Source organism: Entelurus aequoreus, linkage group LG03 (assembly GCF_033978785.1).
Source record: "Entelurus aequoreus isolate RoL-2023_Sb linkage group LG03, RoL_Eaeq_v1.1, whole genome shotgun sequence".
In the NCBI taxonomy this organism is placed as follows: Eukaryota; Metazoa; Chordata; class Actinopteri; order Syngnathiformes; family Syngnathidae; genus Entelurus; species Entelurus aequoreus.
This window is the reverse complement of record NC_084733.1, coordinates 73,761,027-73,788,296: the sequence shown is the minus strand read 5'-3', so window position 1 is coordinate 73,788,296 and position 27,270 is coordinate 73,761,027. Positions and strand designations below refer to the sequence as shown.

At 40.1% G+C, this 27,270-nt stretch overlaps 1 protein-coding gene and 1 long non-coding RNA gene across 2 annotated transcripts in view; one reads left to right on the top strand and one right to left on the bottom strand.

The window, feature by feature from the left end:
- LOC133646868 (uncharacterized) overlaps positions 1-27,270 on the bottom strand; it is a 229,422-nt gene that overhangs the window by 137,745 nt on the left and 64,407 nt on the right. The window lies entirely within an intron of this gene.
- The window catches only part of cspg4 (chondroitin sulfate proteoglycan 4), a 148,254-nt gene that overhangs the window by 93,426 nt on the left and 27,558 nt on the right, over positions 1-27,270 (top strand). Inside the window, exons 2-5 of the mRNA XM_062042727.1 lie at positions 16,238-16,401; positions 16,488-20,042; positions 24,046-24,234; positions 24,309-24,584. Of these exons, the coding sequence (XP_061898711.1) occupies positions 16,238-16,401; positions 16,488-20,042; positions 24,046-24,234; positions 24,309-24,584 (4,184 nt within the window). The remainder of the gene's footprint in view (positions 1-16,237; positions 16,402-16,487; positions 20,043-24,045; positions 24,235-24,308; positions 24,585-27,270) is intronic.

Genomic DNA, 27,270 nt, shown 5'->3' with positions numbered 1-27,270 from the left:
GTCAAAACATATTTTTGCAGTATTTTCTAGGGAAGTGAATTTTACATCAATTCACCATTAAATTTCATTCTGATTCTTGAGGTAACAACTTGATTCAGAATCGATTCTTGATTAACACAATTCTCGATTCAAACCGATTCTTAAACAGGCTAGAGGTTACAAAAGCTACACTTGGCTTCTGGCGTAAGACGTGTATGCACAGCGAGAAAGCGCGGCGATGGCCTAAAACAGTCACGAGCGCCCTCTAGAGGGCCTACGAAAATTGTCTGTTTCTCAGCTGCGGTCCGCACGCAGGTACTCAGTTGTAATACACTTTTCCACCATGTGTGGCAGTAATGACAATATCAAACAAACAGAAGAAGTCTGGAGCTAGAGTCAATCGAGACGTTTCTTAAGTGCAAAAATTATGACTAAAGTGGTAAAGCTGTATTTTTAGGGACCGATGTCCCTTTGGGACGGAGTACCCTATTGTATTTCTAGCGTTTTATTATTATACCGCCGCCTCTTTGAGCTGTAATTTGACCCCCTTAACATGCTTCAGAACTCACCAAATTGGACACACACATCAGGACTGGCGAAAATTGCGATCTAATCAAAAAACCAAACCCCAAAACTCAAAATTGCGCTCTAGCGCCCCCTAGGAAGAAAACACAAACAAAACTGCCTCTAACTCCCAGCAGGAATGTCGTAGAGACATGAAACAAAAACCTCTATGTAGGTTTCACTTAGACCTATATTTCATACACTGACAACCCCCAGCAAAAATCCACAGGAAGTTTGCAATTCCCCCTTCAAAACAAAAGTTGAGTAAAAACAGTCACCTTTTTTCAAACACTATCTCCTCTGAGCGCGTTTGTCGTGTCGGCTTCAAGTTAGCACAGGAGAGAGATTGAACCCTTCTGATTAAAAGTTAATGAAAAAGTTTTAATTACTGCTCCAGTTTGGATTTTATGAGCCTTCAAAGTCGGTCCCGTCCATCGCTGCTTGCAGCTTTAATTTTTACTTCAATTTTATTGACAGTTCAGTTAAAAAAAATATTCATTATTAATTTAGTTTATTTATTTTAGCACTAAATAATAGTATGTAAATGTATTTTTCATCAGTTATTTATGAGTCCCTTCTTAGGCAGTATATTTGCTTAATACTTATTTTTCTAATCAGCCTGACCTAAGCGTAAGATTTAGGTGTTAAATAAATCGTTACTTTGATTAATACATGGTTTTAATATAATTTGATAAGCTTGTAGACTGTAAGTAGTAGTTAGTTGTAAGTACTGTAGTAGATTAAATAAAATGATTGTAGATGATAAAAATCAAGAGTAAGATTACTAATTCAGGGTTAATATTTGAGTGGGCCCCACAAGTGGAAAAGTTAAACCCCTGACGTCAAAAAGGTTAAAAAATATTTTTATTCTTAAAAAATGTTTATCGATTTAGAATTCAATTGTTTCCAGCTCCTCTTTTATATTTTCCTGATATTTTGTGTATTTAATCTTGCTTAGGTTTTTGCAGTGTTCCAAGAGTCGCATACAGGAACATTTATTTACTTACTAGGGGTGTGTCGATCCAATATTGATATCGGTCCAATATCAGCAAAAAAAACAAGTATCAGATGATATCAACTTGCATTTAAACTCTTTGATACAAGGACTCCAATACAAGCAGTGTTTACTTGTGCAAAGCTGCACAGTCATTTAACATCTCAATGTCCTCCATTAAGCACACAATGTTGTCAAGTCATTTACAAAAAAGGTAAACATGGTATTGTGAGCTAGCAACTACACGACAGCTAAGCACACAATAGCACACAAGCTAGACATACGTAATAAATATCCTTAATTGAACAATATTGTAGTCTACAATAATCAAAATCAGCAAGTATCAAATAATCAATAGTTGCATATTACTTATAGAAAATATTCAGTGATAAACATGTCTGCATCGTTCAATTTATTCCGTCATTGTCGTATTTATTCTAATGAATTATTTGTGCCACTAGATGTCGCTAAAAACAGTAACCAGTAATCCCTCGATCAAACCTTTGCTAACATTCCACGCTACAAAATAACAAAAGTATATATGATTCCTGCGGAATAATATTGGTACTGGCCAGTGCTGTAGGTTCCAATATCAGAAGCTAAAAAGTTTTATCCGAACACCCTGAATTCATATATATAACAGTTGAACATTGACATTTCAAGAGAAAATAAGATAGAGCTGTATGTTATAAGTGACAGATTGTTACTTGTTATGGTTTGACACCTTGCCACGTTTTAATGTTAGGGTCTTATTCCTCCTTTGTAGTCTTCTAACGCGAGCCACGTTTAATTAAAAAAGCAACAGGTCGAAAATAATCCCCTGACTTTTGACATTTCTGCCTTAATACCACAGAAAATGTGTTTGTTTTTTTTAACTGGATTTTCCATCATATAATCTGGCTAAATATATGTCTTGTATAACATTTTGAATATGCTTCGCTGTTATTCAAGAGCTTAACAAGGTGAAGCGGCGTTAACACCGTTCACATTTGAACCGGTAAGGAGCGCTACACATTTTCAGTACTTTTGTGTTGGTTAATAAATATTAACAGTTGTTGATAATAAAATCTCATTTTTAATTGCAATATTTATTATGATAACTGCTCTCCAGTTCTTATATCTTGTGTAATACATTTCTGAATGTCAATGACAATTGCAAGTCCAAGATGTTATATGGCAGTAGTGTATAGTGCAGTGTTTTTCAACCACTGTGCCGCGGCACACTAGTGTACCGTAATATATTGTCTGGTGTGCCGTGGGAGATTATGTAATTTCACCTAATTGGGTTAAAAATATTTTTCGCAAACCAGTAAATATAATTCGCAAATGTGCCGTTGTTGAGTGTCTGTGCTGTCTAGCGCTCGGCAGAGTAACCGTGTAATACTCTTCCATATCAGTAGGTGGCAGCAGGTAGCTAATTGCTTTGTAGATGTCTGGAACGACGGCGATGGTTTGCAGGTAAAAAGGTATCTAACGCTTAAACCAAAAATAAACAAAAGGCAAGTGCCGCTAAGAAAAGGCATTGAAGCTTAAGGATGGCTATGCAAAACGAAGCTAAAACTGAACTGGCTGCAAAGTAAACAAAAACAGAATGCTGGACGACAGCAAAGACTTACAGCGTGTGGAGCAGCAGACGGCGTCCACAAAGTACATCCGTTCATGACATGACAATCAACAACAAAATAGGAGCGCAAGACAAGAACTAAAACACTACACAGAGGAAAACACCAAAAAACTCCAAATAAGTCACGGCGTGATGTGACAGGTGGTGACAGTACACCTACTTTGAGACAAGAGCTATAGTGATGCATGGTTGGTTATGGTTCAAAGTCATATCCAACAATTGCGAGAACAACTTTTTATCGTCAATATCGACTACTGAGTTTCATTTTTTTTATGTTTTCTGCTGGTGGTGTGCCTCGGGATTTTTTTCAATGAAAAAAATGTGACTTTGCTCAAAAAGGTTGAAAAACACTGCTATAGTGTATGGCAGTGGTTCTCAACCTTTTTTCAGTGATGTACCCTCTATGAATTTTTTTTTAATTAAAGTACCCCCTAATCAGAGCAAAGCATTTTTGGTTGAAAAAAAGAGATAAAGAAGTAAAATACAGCACTATATAACCAGTTTCTGATTTGTTAAATTGTATAACAGTGCAAAATATTGCTAATTTGTAGTGGTCTTTCTTGAACTATTTGGAAAAAAAGATAGGTTTTTATTTATATTCATGAAGGATTTTTGAATTGTTGCTATTTTTAGAATATTTGAAAAAAAATCTCACGTACCCCTTGGCATACCTTCAAATACCCCCAGGGGTACGCGTACCCCCATTTGAGAACCACTGGTGTATGGTATGTTGCTGTTTAGTATTTTGTTGTGCCCTAAAAAGAGTTAATACTGGAAGTATTGCGCTTACAAGTTGATTGATGTAACGCATATCAAATTTGGAGACGTTGGAATAGCCATGTAAAATCGCTAATGCTAATGAGTAGCATGTCAGCAGCAAAGCCAACGTATATTAGCATCAAGCTAACGCATTTTTGGAAAAGTGGAGCCTGACTTTTGCTGAGTCGGCATTGAAAATTGCAATATTGCCTTCAGTCGAGGTGGTTTGGCTGAGTTGAGTTGAGTTGAGTCTGCTGGAGTGATCGCCAAAGCGCCAAAGTGCGAAGAGGCTGAGCAACCCAGGTACTGTTAAATAGCACCTATTTTCCAACAATCGGTGATCAGTAAGTCCGGTGGGATTCAAATCAGTGCCAAAAAAAGTACGGTATTCGGTACACATTACTGGTTTACAGTAGAGATGCCGATAAATGCTTTAAAATGTAACATCAGAAATGATCGGTATTGGTTTCAAAATGATCGGTATCGGTTTCAAAAAGTAAAATGTGTGACTTTTTAAAACGCCGCTGTGTACACGGACATAGGGAGAACTACAGAGCGCCAATAAACCTACCTAGCCTTTGCATGCCGGCCCAGTCACATATCTCACCTTTCCACACACATAAGTGAATGCAAGCATACTTGGTCAACAGCCATACAGGTCACACTGAGGGTGGCCGTATAAACAACTTTAACACTGTTACAAATATGCGCCACACTGTGAACCCACACCAAACAAGAATGACAAACACATTTCGGGAGAACATCCGCACCGTAACACAACATAACAAATACCCAGAACCCCTTGCAGTACTAACTCTTCCGGGACGCTACAATATACACGCCCGCTACCCCCTACACTCCCCCACCTCAACCCCGCCCACTTCAACCTCCTCATGCTCTCTCAGGGAGAGCATGCCCCAAATTCCAAGCTGCTGTTTTGAGGCGTGTTAAAAAAAATAATGCACTTTGTGACTTCAATAATAAATATGGCAGTGCCATGTTGGCATTTTTTTTCCATAACTTGAGTTGATTTATTTTGCAAAACCTTGTTACATTGTTTAATGCATCCAGCGGGGCATCGCAACAAAATTAGGCATAATAATGTGTTAATTCCACGACTGTATATATCGGTATCGGTTGATACCGGAATCGGTAAGTAAGAGTTGGACAATATCGGAATATCGGATATCGGCGAACAACCCATTATCGGACATCTCTAGTTAATAGTATAAAATAGTGTGTTAACTTTGAGAATAAGTCAGGACGTTCCTTTTAAATTCTGAATTGCGCATACTTGCCAACCCTCCCGTTTTTAGCGGGAGAATCCCGATATTCAGCGCCTCTCCCGACAACCTCCCGGCAGAGATTTTCTCCCGACAAACTCCCGGTATTCAGCCGGAGCTGGAGGCCACGCCCCCTCCAGCTCAATGCGGACCTGAGTGGGGACAGCCGTTCTCACGTCCGCTTTCCCAGCAGCTTGCCTGCCCAATGACGTCATAACATCTACGGCTTTTAGAGAGCAGAGTGCACAACAAGGAGAGAGAGTTCTTGGTTTCTTATGTGGGTTTATTGCTAGGCAGTTTCATTAACGTCCTCCCAGCGCGGTAACAACACACAACAACAGCAGTCACGTTTAGTCTACCATAAAGCAGTTCGTCTGCCGTAAACAGCAATGTTGTGACACTCTTAAACAGGACAATGCTGCCACCTACTGGATAGCCTGCAGAACACTGAAATTCAAGTATGTCTTTTATTTATATGTATAATAAAATAAAAATAAATTAAAAAAAATATATATAGCTAGAATTCACTGAAAGTCAAGTATTTCATACATATATATATATATATTATATATATATATGAAATACTTGATTTGGTGAATTCTAGCTGTAAATATACTCTCCTCTTGACCACGCCCTTAGCCACGCCCAAACCACGCCCCCCCCGACCACGCCCCCCCACCCACCTCCTGATATTGGAGGTCTCAAGGTTGGCAAGTATGGAATTGCGTAACCTCACGGTGTGTTCAACTTTAGAAGTTTCTCCCTGCTTCCTTGAGTGTGAAAGTTAAAGTATCGAGTTCATCCTTAATGCTCGCTGATCTGAGGTCTCAACTCCAAAAGGTTTATGGGACTTCAGAGGCGTATATTTCCTGAAATTTTCAGGTACATTCCCCACGACCACAGGAGTGCTTGGCTGTCGGGATTCCACTGTGTAATATTCCATAAATCAAGTGTGTTCCAAAGACAAAATCCCCCTCCTGTAGCTCTTCAAACAAACTTGGCCTTTTTCCCCCTGCCTTCTCCGTTGAGACTTTGAGAGAGCACCGGGGCCAAATAAGAGGGATTCTTTTCTTATTCATTTTCTCCAAAAAAAAACAAAAAACGATCCAATCGCCATTCAAATTGAGGGGGGGTCGTAATTTTTGTCGATTGTTTGTTAGAGACAGAACCGCCCCCCTGCCGTGTCGCCGTGAGTCGCTTCTTTACGGATCGGACCTCCTGAGTCCCGACTACGGCGGTGGCTTAGGGGGGGAAGGTGGCTGGGGTGATGCTGTGTGCGCTTTCACGCGGCGGTGAGAAATGACTCGTAAAAGCGTGTCTCCGGCGACTTCTGAAGAGTAAGGCGGCGAGAAGAAAAGGGGGTCCATATTAAGTAGTGCTGTCAAGGAATGCAGAGTTGTGGCTCGGCTCTCTGCTGTGCGAACCTTGCTGGAGTTATCTGGAACTTTCCAACAACACCCAAGTGTGCAGACGACCAAAAAACAAGAGCTTGCTTCTCATGTTTTCACAAACAGGATATGCACCACATGCCACTAATATCACAAGCGATGAAAATTGAAAAAAATAAATGTCCTTTGACATCCCAGCAGGCGCAAGACATTGAAACAACGTTGAGAATTTGTTGAATTAGGTCCTGACATTGAGCAATTTAAACATAACGTTGAAACAACATGCTTTTTGACGACGTTTAACAAAGGTTGGGTTCTGACCTTGATTTTAACCATTGAATTTTGGTCATTTTCCAACCAATATTCTACAACACAAATACAACATTGAAACAACATGCTTTTTGACGACATTTCATCAATGCTGGGTTCTGACCTTGATTTGACAATTGAATGTTGGTCATTTTCCAACCAATATTCTACAACCCAAATACAACGTTGAAACAACATGCTTTTTAAAGACGTTTAATCAATGTTGGGTTCTGACCTTGACTTTAACCATTGAATTTTGGTCATTTTCCAACCAATATTCTACAACACAAATACAACGTTGAAACAACATGCTTTTTAAAGACGTTTAATCAATGCTGGGTTCTGACCTTGATTTTAACCATTGAATTTTGGTCATTTTCCAACCAATATTCTACAACACAAATACAACGTTGAAACAACATGCTTTTTAAAGACGTTTAATCAATGCTGGGTTCTGACCTTGATTTTAACCATTGAATTTTGGTCATTTCCCAACCAATATTCTACAACACAAATACAATGTTGAAACAACATGCTTTTTGACGACGTTTAATCAATGTTGGGTTCTGAAGTTGATTTGACCATTGAAATTTGGTAATTTCCCAACCAATATTCTACAACCCAAATACAACATTGAAAGAACATGCTTTTTAAAGACATTTAATCAAGGCTGGGTTCTGACCTTGGTATTAACCATTGAATTTTGGTCATTTTCCAACCAATACTCTACAACACAAATACAATGTTGAAACAACATGATTTTTGACGATGTTTAATCAATGTTGGGTTCTGACGTTGATTTGACCATTGAAATTTGGTAATTTCCCAACCAATATTCCACAACCCAAATACAACGTTGAAAGAACATGCTTTTTAAAGACGTTTAATCCAATGCTGGGCTCTGATGTTGATTTAAACGTTGAATTTTGGTAATTTCCCAACCAGTAACGTGGTTCCAATGTTGGTCATCAACGTTGTCTCAATTTACAAATACAACTATTATGCAACGTTGTTTCAAAGTCAGTTTTAAAGTCCAATGTATGTACAATCAACGTTGTATCAATGTCTTGTGCCTGCTGGGGTTACACTCCTATCAATTATGCAGTTACTGGTTATTACTGGAAAGTCTTTGACACACTATGTCGTCATGATGTCGAAATGGTGGGTTTTGTTCTTTGTCTCATGCTACATAACATCGGTTAGCTCCTGTAAAGACTACAATGTAAAGAATCTTTGGAACAGCTTTTTTGGAAAGCAAAGCTATGATGAATTGTGTCTTCTCTGAGTTATAAACGTTACAATGTTGGATAATCATGTTTAACAATTCCAAAGCATCAAATCGTGTTTTGGCGTGAGCTTGCACGGTGTTATGCATGTAAGTCATGCAGTGACACAAAAACTGATAAAAACAGTTTTTATTATGCTGAATTGAACGGCAAGTGTGCAGACATACCTAATGTTGTGAGCGGGTGAATCTATGTAATGTGTATGTAGTTTATTTTAGACCGTGTCTGGAAAATAAATAGCATTGATGACTTCATGATATATATTTAAACAGTGCACATTTTCAAAACATAAATTATGATACTTTTGGATAGGGTGGGCGTGGTTTCATTCGCAATCTGGGAATCGAAAACGAGTTACAAAAGTGACTGTGAAGCTAAATCTACGCAAAATTTACACCAAAGCATATCCAATACATATCATCTAGACCAGGGGTTCTCAACGTTTCGACCTGGAAGCCCAACTTTTCCACGACATAGGGGAACCTACTTACATTTTAACAGGATAGACTTTGTCAAATGATATGAAACCATGTGGGAATCACAAAAATTATTATCAAGGCTTAGATCTGGCTGATTACAAAATTAAATACTAATCAAATATACTGCTAAAGAAGGGACTGTAGCGGTTGCTTTAAGAACATAATTCACCACACCTTTTTACTTGACTTTGTCGTCATTATTCAGTGTCATTGTTCTATTGTGCACATAACAATGTTGTTCTTGTTTAGCATTCATATACTGTATGCAGTTAAGAGCGAGTAATTCGGTGCGGCCCCTTTAAGTGACCGTCAGGAGATTTACCCAAAGGTGGGGGTTTGTTGTGACCGCCTTTTTTGAGTCTCTTTGATGTAAGCAGTCATTCAGTCTGGTCTTTGATGGAATAAACGGCGCACACGTTTTTGTGTGTCAAAAGATACTTCAAGTTGACGACTCATAAAAAACGATGATAAATACATTCACATACAATAATGCAGTGCTAAAATAAATTTTAACTAAATTAATAATAAATATAAAAGTTTCTTTTTTTAAAAAAAACTTAAGAAAATTTAAGTTAATCACTTTAGTCATAATTTTTTGCGCTAAAGAAACTTCTCTATGATTTTAGCTACAGACTTCTTCTGCTTGTTTGATATTGTCATTACTGCCACAAGTGGTGGTAAAGTGTATTACAACTTAGTACCGCTGCGGCCCATACGGACAACAACTGAGAAACAGATGTTTCTTGCCGGCCCTCTCGGGGGCGCTTGTGACCCAACATTGGGCCCAAAGGTTACGAAACACTGATCTTGACCACATGAAAGTGTTTTAAATGTTAATTAAAATCATCATAGATCCCCTTTAACTGAACGATGAGAACCAGTTCTCAGTTGAAAGCTGTTTGTTTGCCCAAGCTGCATGTGCATGCCACCTGACTGGCGACTGGACTAGGAAATGAGTCAGAGTCAAAGGAAACGTAGTAACATTTGGATTCACTTTTCTTGTTTAAATGTAACACCAGGTAGGGCAGTAAATTTTGTATTCACATTTTTACCCTATCCTAATTTTTATTGTAGTTGTATTTATATTTCTTATATATTATATTTCCTTCTTATATTTCTTATATTTTTTAGGTGAGCAAAATTTCAAAATACCAATGTCACTGTCAAAGCATGGGGATATGGCACCACCTTATGTTTGCCATGAAAACACAACAAAATTATAATTATAGTCAATATTTCAAAATAATTCCTACCAATAGAGTAATATTGGTGTACATTTTAATTATTTTGATTCACATTTGATCTTATAACTGCTACCAGTGATTAATTATTTGATTATAAAAAAAACAAGTACAAAAAAAAGAGACAGTCTTTTTAAAAGGAACAGCTAAACAAGATCCAGCTCCCTTCACAGAGTCATAAATCTCATCTCTACTGAAATGTGCTTAAAAGTTGGGGCAAACGAAAAATCATGAGGAAAAAGAAAGAAAGAAGACCCGGAGAGGTTAGTGAAACACAGAAGTCCCTTGAAAAACCGAACAAAGGTAAAAAACTCCATACGGAATCCAGAAGTTTCTCTGGAAATTTCTTTAGCAGTCAAGAAGAGATGTGACATTGGGAAGATGCGAAGAGAGGTCAGTAAAATACGGAGAAATGTGACATCAAGATTAAAATACGGGAGTTTTCCAGACATATCTGGAGTAATGTGAAGTTGCGAGTAAAGTGAAGGAGTATCCTAGGGAAATCTAAAGCAATAACGGAGAAATGTGATGCGTGGAGGGGCAATAAAATGCGAGAATCTCTTGCAAAAATCTGGCAAGTATACTGTAGACTTTTACCCAAAAACAATCTTTGCCCAAATGTTGAGTAATCTCAATAAAGTAAAAAGCAAAAGGAACATTCCATTTGAAAACATTCCATAGCATGTTTACGAACAGATCAACTCAAATATAGTCTGCTTATACCAAATAATTTACTTTTAGAGACTACTTACGATACTAACAGACTTTGTGAACTATGGATCACAACATGCCGCAGTCCACAAACCATGTGGGCTATGGACCTAGGTAATGCATTCATTTGCAAATCATCTTAACGATAGCCAAGAGGTATTCCATTCCTTCTAAGAGTTCTTGAAGTGCATGTACATCTGTCTTCATAATACCCTACTCCTCTTATATTTACCCAGAAGCCTTTGTGCCTCAGTTAAAAAAGGAAACAAATGAGCAACATAACCACTATTTATAGCTTTAGCCATGAGGAGGTGATTTGTTTGGATCCCAGGCGCTGTTACCATGGCAAATTAGTGCTGGGGGAACAAGCACTGGCTGTGTTTTTGGAGCAAGCAAAATTCATATTTGAAAGCATGTGGACTAATAAAGAACAGAACATTCTAGGAGATAAAAATCAGTTGAAGGCACTAAATTGGGATTTAAAAACGGCGGTGTAAATGAAGCCTTAGAAGAGCTGATTAAATTATGTGGTTCGCAAGTACATTCGTCTTTTCCGGACACGTGTCGCAAGGCCAAAGGGAGAAGATGAAAAGGCACTGGAGAAGAGTGAAAGGAAAACAACTAGGTTCATTTACTGGGTCGGAGGAAGACTGAGTTTCCTCTGAGCCTTATGAAGACGAGTGCATCACATTATCCCCATCTGCACTGGCCTGAGACCAAGGTCCTACTTGACCAACAGTTAAGTAGTGTGAAGTGGTATGTGGACCAAATTAGTGGGCGGTTCAACTTCCAGACAAGTGTAGCGGCAACGCCCTAAAATATACTGAATGGACAATAACCTATTCCCCAACAGAAAGCCCCAACCCCCGCTTGACAACACTTTATTGTGATACGGCGGAAGAAAACAAGTGGCATGTTTCGGTTCGTCTTCTAGATACGACTCCCTGGATGCGGTGGCAAGGAAATCACTTACAGACGGGCTTGCGAGTGAAACAGGGGGGGTTTAGTTGTTCGGATAGCCTTTGGAAAATGTGCTTCTCCTCAATGCAGCCCATTCTACGCAGAGCTTTACTCGGCTTAACGGGGAGGGTACTAATGAATTCCAGGTCGACGTACACAGCGGAGAGTAGAGCTATTGTGCGGATCCACGACAAAATGTGCTCTTCTTCCTCAAGGCAATCGGCGAGCGAGCTGAATTCCAACCGGAAAATCCCCTGGCGGAATTGTCTTGGCATCGGTCTCTCCGTCAGCGTTTCATCCCCACGCTCAGTGAACAATCCGACAAAAGCCGCAGGTTTAAGACGTACAGAGCGCATTGAGATTTTCTTTGTTAACGCAATTGCCTGAAAGAAAATATTCTTCTCCCGCCTATTTTGCAGTCTGGGCCTAGAGGCTGCAGTGCAATTAGCGGAGGTCATTCCTCTTGAATACTTTCAAGCCTTGGCATCAATTACGGAATGTATACCATGATAAGCTTTGGCACAGGATGTGGCAGCTTTCATGACTAAAGCTTTTGTACTGTCGTATTCTAAGGACGCACCTCAAACGACTGACGTTGGGCAGCACTTTTTCATGTTCCATGCTTTAAAACATTGAGGTAGACTTCACCTGTGCAGCTTTCTAGGACCCACAGGAAGTAGCAAGTTATCTATCATTTTTGGGTAGCAAGACACGCTCACCCAAAATGAAAAACATACTTTGTGATCAAAGCACAGACACAAACACATTGTGCTCTACATGAAACGTTTTAACTGCAAAATGCCAGATATTTAAAGTTGTTAATTTGTAATTAACTACTTTCCCTAGTAATTAATTACATTTATAAAGAGTAAGTCTGTTAGTAATTCCATTACTTTTTTGGTAAAATAACTATAATTACTTTTTTAAAGTAATTTTCAGATAACTGGTCAAGCAGCACTCAAGGCGAACTCAGTCAAACTCCCTTTTAAGTAATGTTGTGAGTCAATGATATGTATATAGCGCTTTTCTCTAGAGACTCAAAGCGCTTTACAAAGTGAAACCCACTAGGGGGCGGGGGGCGTGGTTGGGGGCGTGGTTATTTACAGCTAGAATTCACCAACTCGAGTATTTCATACATACATATATATATATATATATATATATATATATATATATATATATATATATATATATATATATATATATATATATATATATATATATATATATAGTATTTCATACATATATATATATATATATATATATATATATATATATATATATATATATATATATATATATATATATATATATATATATATATATATGAAATACTTGACTTTCAGTGAATTCTAGCTATATATATATTTTTTTTTTATTTTATTTTATTTACATAGAAAAAAGAAAAAAAAACTTGAATTTCAGTGTTCCAGTGGCTATCCATTAGATGGCAGTATTGTCCTGTTTAACTTCTCCGTTCATGATGAGTATATCATTTCGGCCGCCATGTCTGTAATTTCCTCGTTCTTCTGCTTCGTCTCCTTGTTGTGTGCGCAGTTGCACACTCTATAAAAGCCCTAGATGTTATGACGTCTTTGGGCAGGCAAGCTGTTTATTTTGTGGGAAAGCGGACGTGAGAACAGGCTGTCCCCACTCAGTCTCAGGTCCGCATTGAGCTGGAGAGGGCGTGGCCTCCAGCTATGGCTGAATACCGGGAATTTGTCGGGAGAAAATCTCTGCCGGGAGGTTGTCGGGAGAGGCGCTGAATATCGGGATTCTCCCGCTAAAAACGGGAGGGTTGGCAAGTATGGTCTTGCTCAAGGCCATAACGGCAGTGACTAGGATGGCAAAAGCAGGGATCGAACCTGGATCCCTCAAGTTGCTGTCTACCAACCAAGCCACGCCGCAACTTGCAATTTTCAACACCAACAAAGCAAGCATGCTTGGTAGAAAACGCTCGAATGTAAAGTAAGGCTTCACTTTTCCAAATTACATTAGATTTGCCGTAGATAGGCTACTATTAGCATTAGCGAATTTACATGGCGATTTCAAAACCTCCAAATTTGGTAATGATAACTACTACGAAGATGAATGTTACAATCAAACAGCTGGTGTGTAATAAACACAATACTTACGGTATAAACACGTTGTGGGGTGCAACATAACACATTCAACATCCTGGAAAAAGCTACTTCCTAGTGAGACAACATACCATAGATAGCCTATACCTATGAAGTACTGTCATCTAATGTTTTGGAAGTGCAACTGCATTGCAAATGAGACTTAAAAGTAATACGAAAACAAGAAAAAAACACTGGGCAGCACAGTTATCATAATCACCTTATTTTTTATATGTTACATTAAAAATTAAATTGTATTATCAAACAATCAACATTTGTTAACACACAGAAATTGGTATCGTTGAGGACTGGTATAAATTCCCAGGTATCAAGAATTGGTACCGATCCGGTTCAAATGTGAACAGTACCCATCCCTAAATGTTCAATCAACACACTTTTAACAGTACATGCAGAACAAAACAGAGAAACATATTACTCTAAAAATGGTCATAGTGTGGACCCACAAGGTTGTTATCGCAGAGCAGAGTATCTATTTATGAAGCAATAACAAGGAAGACTACGGACAGATTGGTCTTAAGAAGGTACAAGTCTGTTATTAGTTAATGTATTTATAGCAAAATATGTACAACTGACATGACTGAAAAAGGCTAGCTAATGAGTGCACACACAGTGGTACTTCGGGATACGAGTGCCCCAGGTTACGAGGTTTTCGGAATACAAGCTCTCTCTCAGCTAACCGTTATGTTTTAGGTTACGTGCGAAAATTGGGTTTACGAGCCTCCCTACCACTACTTTTTGTAGCGACTGCCACAGCAAAACCCTTAAGACCTGCCCAAAACACTCGCTAGCATTCAACATAACTTTGTTTTTCCAAACATGGAAAGGAAGACGCAGATGATATTCATTGAATTCAAAAGAGAATAAATCATGAAAAACATGCAGTTGACTTGGGGGAGCAGTTGGGGTGAAGCGCTGCTAGTCTGCCCCATACTGAAGCACAATGAGTTGATGATGCCAGCCAAAGACGTTAAAATAATACCTAAACGGCAGACAATAATCAATGAAAATATGGCGCAGCTGCTGCTGATGGTGTGTTTGACAGCAAACCAAAGATACAGTAGGAGTCTGTTCTCCAAGATAAATGCTGTACATTTTTATTACAGTACTTCATAAAAATACTGTAGTTGTTTGTAGTATATTGTGTTGATTGTATACAAAATTTCTTATATAAAAGTTAGATTTTCTTTTTAAAGGGCATGTTACATGTTAAAACGGTGCTATTTTTGGGAGACAAAACACAGATTAAATTGATTTCAGTTCATTTACAGTAAGTGCGTGATAATTTCCTGCAGTGCGGACTGCGTTACAGAACATATTAAACTCGTGTCCTGAGCTACCACTGTACTAAATAGTAACAGAACCCATATGTTGTCACTTGCAACATTTATTGAAATTATCCATTTATTTGTACTCAATATCCTGTCAATTACAGTTCAACATGTGGTGTCGACTCCGATATTTATTTTGGGGAGGCAGGAACATACATTTTTCTCGGCGGTAGGAGATTGCTCCTGTGCTACAATGTGTGATGAGGAGTCACTGAGTATTTGGCTCGACTCGCCTTGGAAGCTGAACCAGATGCCTCTTAGTCAAATCTCCCAAGGAATGGTGTGACGATGGAGGCTTTGCTTCCGTCTGTCCTTGCTGACAGCAAATGAAAGTGATTGTCCTGGTTTATATTTGCCATTCTAGCTGCTGAGCTGGGAGAGTTCATTGAAAGGATAAGGAACTAAAAAGGACACTCTGTTGTTTAGTAATTGATGACGATGCAGCACAGGCGTAAAAGCACAATCACTTTTTCCCACGAGGAGAAAAATACTTTATCCAGTTATAAAGTTCTTTGTTAGGCATCTTTTCTACTTATTGTCCCAATTGTAGTCTGCTGTATCAGGAATGTCAGCCATGGCAGTATGCCAACCCTGTTGTTGATGTAGAATGAATATTTTGGGCCTCAGGAACTCATGGGAAAGTCCTAACTTTGACACATTAGTGTCTATCTTTGCATCACTGTTCCAAAAATCCACTAATTTAGGACCAGGGACCTTCAATTTGACCTAAAAAGCTTCTGTATCGGGAGCTGGCTCCTGGAAACCCCCGCCCCTCTATGTACATCTCACAACAGTTAAGGGGAAGTACATGTTGAGGAAATGGTTGTCTTGGCGGCCGTCCAGCATAATCTCCTATGTGCAATGGGAAATAATTGACTTCCTTCATGGTTTACTGCATTTGCTGAGGACCATGTAGAGCACAGTCCAAGTTAGAAGGCGGAATTTGCATCCCATTGGAAGCATATCAACTAAGCAGCTGCACCAGAATATTCCATATCTGCATGAAAACTCAAACTAAGTTGTAATTGGTATCTTAGTGATGAAATACTTCATGCCAGATGAGCCTCTCTGGAACAGCTGGAGGAACCTAAAAAGTGTCATAACCCCAATAGAATGTATTTGGCTCCTCTGTTGACATGGGACCATGACTGCAACCCTAAATAACCAATTGCAACATATTTTTCCTTATAGAATCCTACTTTGGGGACAGCTTCTGCAACATCCAAGCTTTCCAAGATATATCCACCTTCCATGTGTCACTACAGATGAAGACAAGTCGCAGAAGCGGCCTGTTGCTACTGGCTGCCGGAATGGAGGACTACCTGTTCATTGAACTCCAGAATGGAAAAATACAGGTGAGTAGGTCAAATGGAAGAGAGGCAAGCAAGTAAATCACTGTGTATAATGCAATGGTAATTTGATATATTTCATTTCCCTGTAGGCTCGGATGAACCTGGGGGCGGGTGAGGTGACCCTGTCATCCTCACAAGGTCTCCAGCTGAACAATCTTCTAGAGCACAGAGTCTCCCTTACACTTCAAGACGCCAAGCTCACCATGACAGTTGACGAGCTCTTCTCCACCTACGTCCCTGTGAGCGTAGACGGGGAACAGCTTAACATTGACCTGGGTATTTGGCTCGGAGGTGCCGGAGATCTTGACGCTCCCTACCTTAGCAACGCCATTCCACCTTTCCGGGGATGCATGACTGACGTAAAATTTGAATCCCATGACTTTGACATTCTCAGCACGCTGTTTAAACAATGCCACGACACAAAGGGATCCTGCAGCAGTGAGTTTGAAGCGGGTGATGGAGAGGCGACCAGTTTCAGCACTCCTGATTCTTTTGTCTCCTTTCCCACTTGGAGTGGTGCAAGTGGAGCACCGAGAGTTTTGGAGTTCCTCATGAAAACCACCATTGAGGACGCCCTTCTCGTTTTCCACCCTGGGAGAGAGAGCGACTTCATTGCTCTTGGTATTGTAAAAGGCTACCTGAAAGGTTTGCTGGATTACGGAAAGGGCATGGAGGTGCTTGAGAACACAAAGGTGCAGCTGGATGACGATCAGTGGCACAGAGTTAAGGTGCAGGTCAGTCAGGAATCGTTTGATGTTAATGTCGACAGCGAGGTAGTCTCCCTACCTTTTGACTCGTCACAAAAACTGGACTTGGTAGGAAACTTGTATTTAGGAGGCATCCAAGCTAAAATGAAGGATCTCTTTCGTGAGAGTGGGTCACTGAACCGTGCAGAGGACGAGATGACCGCCGAGTCTTTTATCGGATGCTTGGGCGAGATCAAAGTCAATCAGAAGGATAGGAGCCTCCAGGATGCTCTGGTAACCAAAGATGTTCACGTTAAATGCGAAGGAGAGGACTATGACTACTCTAGTTATTATGACACTGATGCCACGACAACTTCCCCACCCCCCAGCACCCGCTACGTGGATATTGAGACAACTGAATCGCATTGCTACCCAACAGACGACATGCCAGAGGTATTCAAAAACGTAACTAAGCTCCTTGAGGTTACGCCGCTGCTTGTACCTGAAGGGGGAGAAGTTATTCTTACCGTGGACAACCTCAGTCCAACCTTTGACCTCAGCGCTGCAGGGATGCGTCAGTCCCAGATTGTCTTTTCTCTCAAGAGTGACCCCTGGTATGGTGTGGTTGATATGAATATCAACACAAAGCGCACACAAAAATTCACCCTTTTGGACGTTGTCAACCAGAAAATCAAGTACATGCACGATGGGCATGAAAGGCACGCAGATAGAATTCACCTGGATGTGGTTGCTAGCAGTAACGGCTACCTTCCAGAATGTCTTAAAACATCGCAGAGTTACGTGGTACCAGTTGAAATCCTTCCCGTCAATGACATACCACAACTGAGCGGAGGAGAAATCACCATTACAGAGAACGGCAGGACTCGCTTGAGCTCCAGCTTAATCAAAATCACGGATTCTGACACCCGCTGTGACAACTTAGTGGTAATTGTCACCTCAGAGCCTACCATGGAAGCAGGTTACCTTGAGAACACGCAGGAGCCAGGACAAAGGCTCACAGAGTTCACTTGCAGGGAACTTAAGGAAGGGAACATCTATTATGTACACAAAGGAGGTGAAGCTGATTCAATAACCTTAGAAGTATCGGACAGACAATCTGTCAGCCACTCTGCAACTTTTAAACTGGCTTTGACGCAGCCACACATGACAATAGTAACCAATACCGGCCTTGCCTTGGCTCAAGGTAGCAACGCTTCAATTGGTATTAACAACTTGGCTGTCCTAACACACCCTCGTAATGGAGATGTTATTTATAACATCACACAGCCGCTGATGTTTGGTGAACTGAAAATAATGACAGGTGATGGCATGTGGAAGCCAGTGAATTCGTTTCAGCAATCCGATCTGGATCAAAACCACCTTAGGTACATCAGCACGGATTCAAGTGATCAAGAAGATGTTGCCGAGGAAAGGATTCAGTTTGACACACACCTGGGAAAGTTCTCCCTGTGGAATAACACATTCTTAGTCAAGATCATGCCTTCTCTCGTGAAACTCTCCACACTGGTCCCACTAGAAATGCAGTCTGGTGAGGAAGCAACAATCGGACCCACTGAGCTTCAGGCAGAAGTGAAAGGAAAAAACTCAGAACCTGAATCTGTTAAGTACATCCTTGTCAAGCCTCCGACACTGGGTAGTCTCCAGCTACTGGACGTAGATTTGACTGATGGGGACACCTTTACCCAGAGAGACATTATGGACAATTATATCACCTACAAAGTCCCAATGCGCAAAGCTGTGGAAAGTACAGATCAATTCCAGTTCAAAGTATTTGCAGAAGATCAGTACTCTCCTTTGTACACATTCCCAATTAACATCCTCGCTGATCCGGATGCCCCCACTCTAACCAATGAGGCGCTAATTGTCCTACATGCTAGTGAGGGTGTTGTGGACAAAAGTCATCTTTGGATTGAATCAACTAGCCTTGCAGATTTTATGTACCAGATCACTCAAGAACCGAAACATGGGCGACTCATAAGGGAGTCCCCACCTGGTCAGCCTCGATTTGAGGGAGCGATTAGAGTGTTCAGTAATGAAGACCTCCAACTCAACAGGCTAATATACCAGCATGATGGTTCCAGGACAGTTAGTGATGACTTTCACTTCACTGTGTTCGATCAGGGCGCAGACAAATTTGGGGTTCAGGAAACAATCAGTGACATTTTCAGGATATCAATCCAAAGCAAGAACGAGCACGCTCCCCTGCAGGTCGTTGACAAGGTTTTCGACGTGGTCCGCCATGGTCAGCGCCTGCTAACGACTGATGATATCCGCTTCAAGGACGACGACGCAGGTTTTAATGAATCCCAGATTGTCTATTCTCGTGAGGGAATCCTCTCTGGCAACATTGTCTCCGCGCTGAATCCCTCACAATCCCTTTTCCGTTTCACACAAGCCGACCTGCGCACTAAAAAGGTCCTCTTCATTCATCACGGAGCCGATCAGGAACGCTTCTCGCTGCAAGTGTCCGACGGCTTTCACAAGACAACCGCTCTGCTGCAGATCCAAGCCAGCGAAGCCTACCTCCGAGTGGTCAACAACACCATGATCGTCATTGACCACGGAGGCACCATGACCCTCGACACGACGCTGCTGAGTGCCGAGTCCAACATGGACATCAGGCATGGCGGTGAGATCGCGTTTCACGTCACGTCCCCTCCAAGTGACGGCAGGATCATTGTCAGCGGGGTTGAGGCCTCGGAATTCACCCAGGAGGACTTGAAGAAGGGTGTTGTGTCCTACGAACATAACTATGAAAGTCTGAGGTCCAAAGATGCCTTCAGCTTCACGCTCAAAGCAGGAGGACGTTCAGTGGAGGGCACGTTCAGGATTAAAATATTCAAACAAGGTTACCTCTCCGAGCCTGTGGTGCTAACCAATGAAGTCATCATTGCCTACGAGGGAGAGCACACCGTTATCAACTCAAACTATCTCAAGGTAATTCTCCCTGACACTGTAAATATTATGTTATGTGGCCAAAAGCTTACACAGCAGTTTCCATGAATTTACTTTGCGTGTGACATAATTATTCATCTCTTTCCAAGTTTATTTGATGAGATGCGGTCTGCTTTTTCACTCCGTCTGTAATCTCCATCGCAGCCACATGAAAGTGGCACCAAATGTGACGGCACGGCCACCGCTTTTAATCTAGTTTATGTACTAAATTGCAGTCTATTAAGTGTGGAAAACAGAGCACTGTGTATCCCGCCGGGAGCTTCCTGAAGCCCACTGTAATTTGTACGAGGGGCATGCTTGCAGTTCGTCCGGAAAGGACTTAATGGGATTCAAGTCATCCGTCAAGTCTGAACACGTTGAACTTTGAGACTAATGAAGAGCAATTTTGGTAGCAAAACTCCCAATATATACATTTCATATCCGCTGTACAAAGGGGGGAAGAATTAAAAAAAACGACCAAAAAAAACCAGCATCCATACTTCCTCAGCCTTGATGGCACTGTGTTTACAAGTGGTAAAATATTGACTTGGCTTGTGGGAGTGCATCTAATATGTTTCCTACTACACTATGAAATGCAAAGCAGTGTGATGGAAAATACTGTGAAAGGGAGCCATGACTGCTAAACAGGCTCGGGGGCTCCCGGGAGCTGATTAAAAACTTCTCCGAGTAGGATGACCGTAAATCTGCCTGTGCGTAAATGTGTAACATGACACAAGTCTACAGCCGTGTCCCAATTTCACACACCAGTGTTAATGAAGTTGTAAGTGCATATATTCTGTATTCTTAACCCCGAATTATAAAAAATATAATGGTCTCAAAGTGACAGGAAGTAGCACTCGTTGCCAACTGAAAGTTAAGACAGACTTTGAGAGTTATTTTACTTAATTTGATTTGTTCACTTGGACCCGTGTTGCAATTTTCTTGTATTTTGTTGTCAGGTGTGAGACTTCTTTTGTTGCAGACATCCCTGCAGCAGCTTTAGGGAAACTGCACTTTTTGGGGAATTTTGCCTATCATTCACAATCCTTATGTAAGACAAAAACACATACCGTATTTTTCGGACTATAAGTCGCAGTTTTTTTCATAGTTTGGCCTGGGGTGCGACTTATGCGTGAAATTATTAACACAGTACCGTAAAATATCAAATAATATTATTTAGCTCATTCACGTAAGAGACTAGACGTATAAGATTTCATGGGATTTAGCGATTAGGAGTGACCGGTTGTGTGGTAAACGTATAGCATGTTCTATATGTTATAGTTATTTGAATGACTCTTACCATAATATGTTACGTTAACATACCAGGCACATTCTCAGTTGGTTATTTATGCGTCATATAACGTACACTTATTCAGCCTGTTGTTCACTATTCTTTATTTATTTTAAATTGCCTTTCAAATGTCTATTCTTGGTGTTGGGTTTTATCAAATAAACTTCCCCAAAAAATGTGACTTATACTCCAGTGCGTCTTATATATGTTTTTTTCCTTCTTTATTATGCATTTTCGGCCGGTGCGACTTATACTCCGGAGCGACTTATACTCCGAAAAATACGGTATGTTTGTCTTTTTTTTTAAGCATTCTGAGTCATAAACTACGGCAAGTACGAGGTGGTCAACAATGCAGCTAATAGGGGTAATTTATTGCCCCCATAAAACCCTCTAAAAGCTAAGGAAAACAGCCAACAATACTCAATTTATAGCTCATGACCTGAATATTAAAGTATTAGCAATATTGTTATTATAAGCGCTAACGCAGATGAACTACTTTTAGCAGCGCCGTGATCACAAAGCTAATGCTGCTATTGACACACTGAACCGGTGAGCTGCTGCATCGCCTCTGAGTTGATAAAAGTTAATTCTAGATTATAAATCATGCCTCTCACTTGTACAGTAGAAGGTTGTGGCCATAAGCCGAGAAGTTGGTCAACTTTGACATTCAACTTAAACCCGAAGATGGCGAAAAAGAGATGAAAAGACGCCTGTTTCATTTTTGTTTTTTGATTTTTTTTTCACCTGCGTGAGAATTATGAATAATTCATAATCTAAACGAGTATATATAAACATTTGGTATCCCTGTGAGAGCAGACATTGTGCAGTAAGTGATTGTTTTATTACATTCATAGTTTGTATTTCTTGTTTAGCACTTAGCTACTGCTACTTGCTGGATGTGTTTATCTTTCAGCTTCTAAAACTTGTTCAACCTCCGTATATTCAGGCTCAAAAATATAATGTTCTGGATCATCATTTGTCCCAAAGTAGTCTTTGTCGCCTCTCATGAAATCTGTCATGATTAGTGGTGTTGTTGTTGTTGAAGGAAATAGCGAACGTTGTGTCGCGTCTGATATTAATATGCTGCCATATGATTAAAATAAGCGAAATACGTAAATATTACATGTTATAGTAAATGTGCCTGTTACTACATTGCATTAGGGTTGTACGGTATACCGGTATTGGTATAGTACTAATACTAATGAATCATATTCGGTACTATACTGCCTCTAAAAAGTAACGGTTAATAATGTTGACAAAATAATAGAAAGATAAATGACAATATGTTACTGCATATGTCAGCAGCTAAATTAATAGCCTTTGTTAGCTTACTTACTACTAAAAGACAAGTTGTCTAGTATGTTCACAATTTTATTTAAGGACAAACTTGCAATAAGAAACATATGTTTAATGTACCGTAAGATTTGTTGTTAAAATAAAGCCAATAATGCAATTTTTTGTGGTCACCTTTATTTAGAAATCGAAAAATACAGAAAAGTATTGAAGATACATTTTGGTACCGGTACCAGGACCGAAATACTGGTATAGGGACAACACTACATTGCATACATACTTACAGCTTGTATATAAAACCTTGATCTTTTTAGAGCGCTTTATAGGCGGAGTAGAGCAAATCCCATGATCTTCTTTGTTTGCTGACTTTTGCTAGCTTTTATTTATGATTTAGAATGCATAGAAAAAGAAAAATGTGTATTTGTGTCTTACTTAATGATTGTAAATGATAGGCAAAATTCCCCCCAAAAAAGTGCAGTTCTCCTTTAAATGTTTGCCACACCACAGTGAAAAAGGAAGTAACACGTTGAAAAGTAACGCAATTACAGAAACTATTCAAGTAAAGCAGGGGTGTCAAACGTACGGCCCAAGGGCCGGATCAGGCCCGCTAACAAGTTTTATCCGGCCCGCGGGATGAGTTTGCGAAGTATAAAAATTAACCTAAAAATTTTGGAGTGAAAGAAACAGCTGTTCTAAACATGTCCACTGGATGTCGCAATAGCAATTTTGTAGATGACGCTACAAACTGTATGTACAAAATAAACCACATGGGATCAAACTACATAAATAACATACTGTAATTTGATCTTGATATAATTTTGTATCTTGATTGAAAATGAACACCAATGAGTTGACTGATAAACATTATCACATAATTTATTCGGAAAATATAAATAACGACAAACAAATTATTAACTGCACCATGTAAGTGTAAAAAAAAAAAAAAAACATTATGATTTGTACATTTTCAGAATGTGCTTGTTCTATTTTTAAACAAAGAAAACAATCTGAAGTTGTCTTTATTTTTAAATGATCGTGCCGTGATTTTACCAGTCCGGCCCACTTGGGAGTAGATTTTTCTCCATGTGGCCCCCTGATCTAAAATGAGAGTAAGGCACAACTAATACAAATTATGGGTCATATTCTATCCATCATGATCAAAATAGTGTATTTTATTCATATGGTGACCACATCTCTTGTGTCCGGCTGCCAATATTCCTTTTCCCATGATAAGAATGAATACTCATTCCTTTTCTGATCAAGTCCCACCTTCCTGCTTAAGGCCAATTCGAGTTATCAAAATTCATAACCTTTAGTCTTCTCGTTAAAGGCTATCAGTGCAATATTTCTGCAGTTGTTTTCATTTGATTATTTCCTTTAGGCAACAGTAACTTGACCGACGCTGCTTATTCCCTCATTTAGGTGGAGCAAGCGGACATCCTGCCAACAGAGATGGTGTTCACCATCAAAGAGCCGCCGCGCCTCGGCCACGTGGTCAAGCTCACAAACAGCTCCGACGGCACCGACACGCCGCTCCTCGACTACATTCACTCATTCACGCAGGACGACGTCCAGCACGGCCGCATCCTCTACGTGTCTGCATCCATCCAGGTTTGCTCTTCGCTTCCTGGCATGCGATTAATCTCTAAAGCACGACGTATGGCGAACAACTGCGTCTTCTACAGGGTCTTGACGGCTTCACCATGGACGTCAGCAATGGTTTCACCATGGTGGAGGACCTGCGCGTCACTGCCAACATCGTGCCTCGCCTCATCCCCATCCAGACCTTCAACTTCACTGTGAAGGAAGGCCTCAGGCATATCGTTGACAACAAGGTCATCAACATCTCGCACCCCTTCTACAACTCCATCAACATCGAGTTTGTGGTGGAGGAGCCGCCGCAGCACGGGGAGATACGTTACAAGGACGGAGACGAGGTCACTTACTTCACGTGGGAGGAGGTACGGTATTAAACTATACAAGTATTAATATAGTCTATATATATGATAGGAGCTGTCTGCTGTTTTTAAAGTTCTATGGCAAAAATGCGAGGCAAAGATCCTCTATATTACAGGAGCTCTATGCTGTTTTTAAAGTTCTATGGCAAAAATGCGAGGCAAAGATCCTCTCTCTTTATGACAGGAGCTCTATGCTGTTTTGTAAGTTATACTGCAAAAACGCGAGCCAAAGATCCTCTAAATGACAGGAGCTCTATGCTGTTTTGTAAGTTATACTGCAAAAACGCGAGCCAAAGATCCTCTATATGACAGGAGCTCTATGCTGTTTTGTAAGTTATACTGCAAAAATGCGAGCCAAAGATCCTCTAAATGACAGGAGCTCGATGCTGTTTTGTAAGTTATACTGCAAAAACGCCAGCCAAAGATCCTCTATATGACAGGAGCTCAATGCTGTTTTGGTAAGTTATACTGCAAAAACGCGAGCCAAAGATCCTCTATATGACAGGAGCTCTATGCTGTTTTGTAAGTTATACTGCAAAAACGCCAGCCAAAGATCCTCTATATGACAGGAGCTCTATGCTGTTTTGTAAGTTATACTGCAAAAACGCCAGCCAAAGATCCTCTATATGACAGGAGCTCTATGCTGTTTTGTAAGTTATACTGCAAAAACGCCAGCCAAAGATCCTCTAAATGACAGGAGCTCTATGCTGTTTTGTAAGTTATACTGCAAAAATGCGAGCCAAAGATCCTCTAAATGACAGGAGCTCGATGCTGTTTTGTAAGTTATACTGCAAAAATGCGAGCCAAAGATCCTCTAAATGACAGGAGCTCGATGCTGTTTTGTAAGTTATACTGCAAAAACGCCAGCCCAAGATCCTCTATATGACAGGAGCTCTATGCTGTTTTGTAAGTTATACTGCAAAAGCGCCAGCCAAAGATCCTCTATATGACAGGAGCTCTATGCTGTTTTGTAAGTTATACTGCAAAAACGCCAGCCAAAGATCCTCGATATCAGTGGTCCCCAACCACCGGGCCGCGGCCTGGTACCGGTCCGTGGATCGATTGGTACCGGGCCGCACAAGAAATAAAAAAATGAAAAAAAAAATATTATTTTTTATTTATTTATTTTTTTTAATTAAATCAACAGCGAAATGATCAAGTATGACACATAGAATGGATCTGCTATCCCCGTTTAAATACGAAAATTTCATTTCAGTAGGCCTTTAAGTCAACATGACCATCATCTTCGTAGTTAGAGTAGTTGACGGCACGATGCGCACCCTGAACTCCATGGTAAAAATGTATGTTTCTACAGTTGGTTGTTTTATTTTATTTTAAGTGGTTAAGTTTGTAGTTATGTTACCTTGACTTTGGCTATGGTGTCATTTTGAGAATTGTTTTGTTTGTATTAAATAATTTTAATATTTTGAATGATAAATGTTGCGAATGTCACCAATGCGGTGGTTTGAGGAAACCCTCGGTTTCTTTTCCAAACACCTTTTTTAATGGTGAACTGCCAACATGAGAATGCTAAACGGGAAGTGCTCAAAGTTGAATGGGTTTGTAAATACACTGAGATAAAGTCTAAGTTCCTGGTGTTTTTGAAACGGTACCAGTGTTTTGGCATGAGGATTATTTGTAATATGTACATTTTCAGAATGTGCTTGTTCTGTTTTTGGCCAAAGTAAAACAAAGAAAACAATTTTGAAATTATCTTTATTTTTAAGTTATTGTGCCATGATTTTTACCAGTGCGGCCTATGTGGGAATAGATTTTCCTCTATGCTGCCCCTGAGCTATAATTACTTTGACACTCCTGATATAGAGCAAAAGGAGGTGTTTAGGAAATAGGAAAAAAAATCATAATATAACCGCTTTAATACATGAGGCCCCCGGTCACTGACCTTATAACAACCAACTCTGCCTTTCAGGTGACCCTCCGCGGGTAAAATAAAGGAGCATGAGTGGTCAAAATAAAAGATGTGATTAATCTGCAACTATACATGATTAATGCGGTATTTTTTGGTAATTGCCCACATGAACTCATTTTTGAGGGCCCCAATTAATAATACATTATATCTGAAACACACTTTTCATTGAAGAATCTCACAATGTGACTGAGTAAAAACAAAAACCAGCAAAAAAAAAAGTAAAAAGTGCAACAGAAATAGCCAATATTCAGGGAAGGGCCACAAAAAAGTATTTTCTTGGAAGCTTTAACAGTCATCTATGGAATCAAAAGAGCTAACTAGTACTTTCTCCTCTTGCCAATGAAAAAAAAGGACTCTGGACGGTCCAATCCAAAGTATGTTGGTGATCCTTGCAAATATTTACATCCTGCATCCATGGAACCAACTTCAAAGATTTTTAAAAACATCTCATTCAGGATTACCACAGCGTTACAAAACCTCCCCTCTGAGTTACTGTACTATTGAGGGGCCAGTCGCTGTCTTGTCTCCCGCCACTTTAAGGAAAATATAAAAAAAATACATGAGCAGTTAGCAATGGAAAAAACCTCAGAGAGAGCGGACCACATCGTTTGGGGTTGCAGAGCTCGTCACAGCGACATCTGAGGAGCTCCCACATCATCCAGCCTCATGCACAAGCGCGCTGGAAAAACTGACTATACTTTTTGACCGCCTGCAGCCAAAATAAACCGGCGGCGTGCATTCCTGTTATAGAGTTTGCGC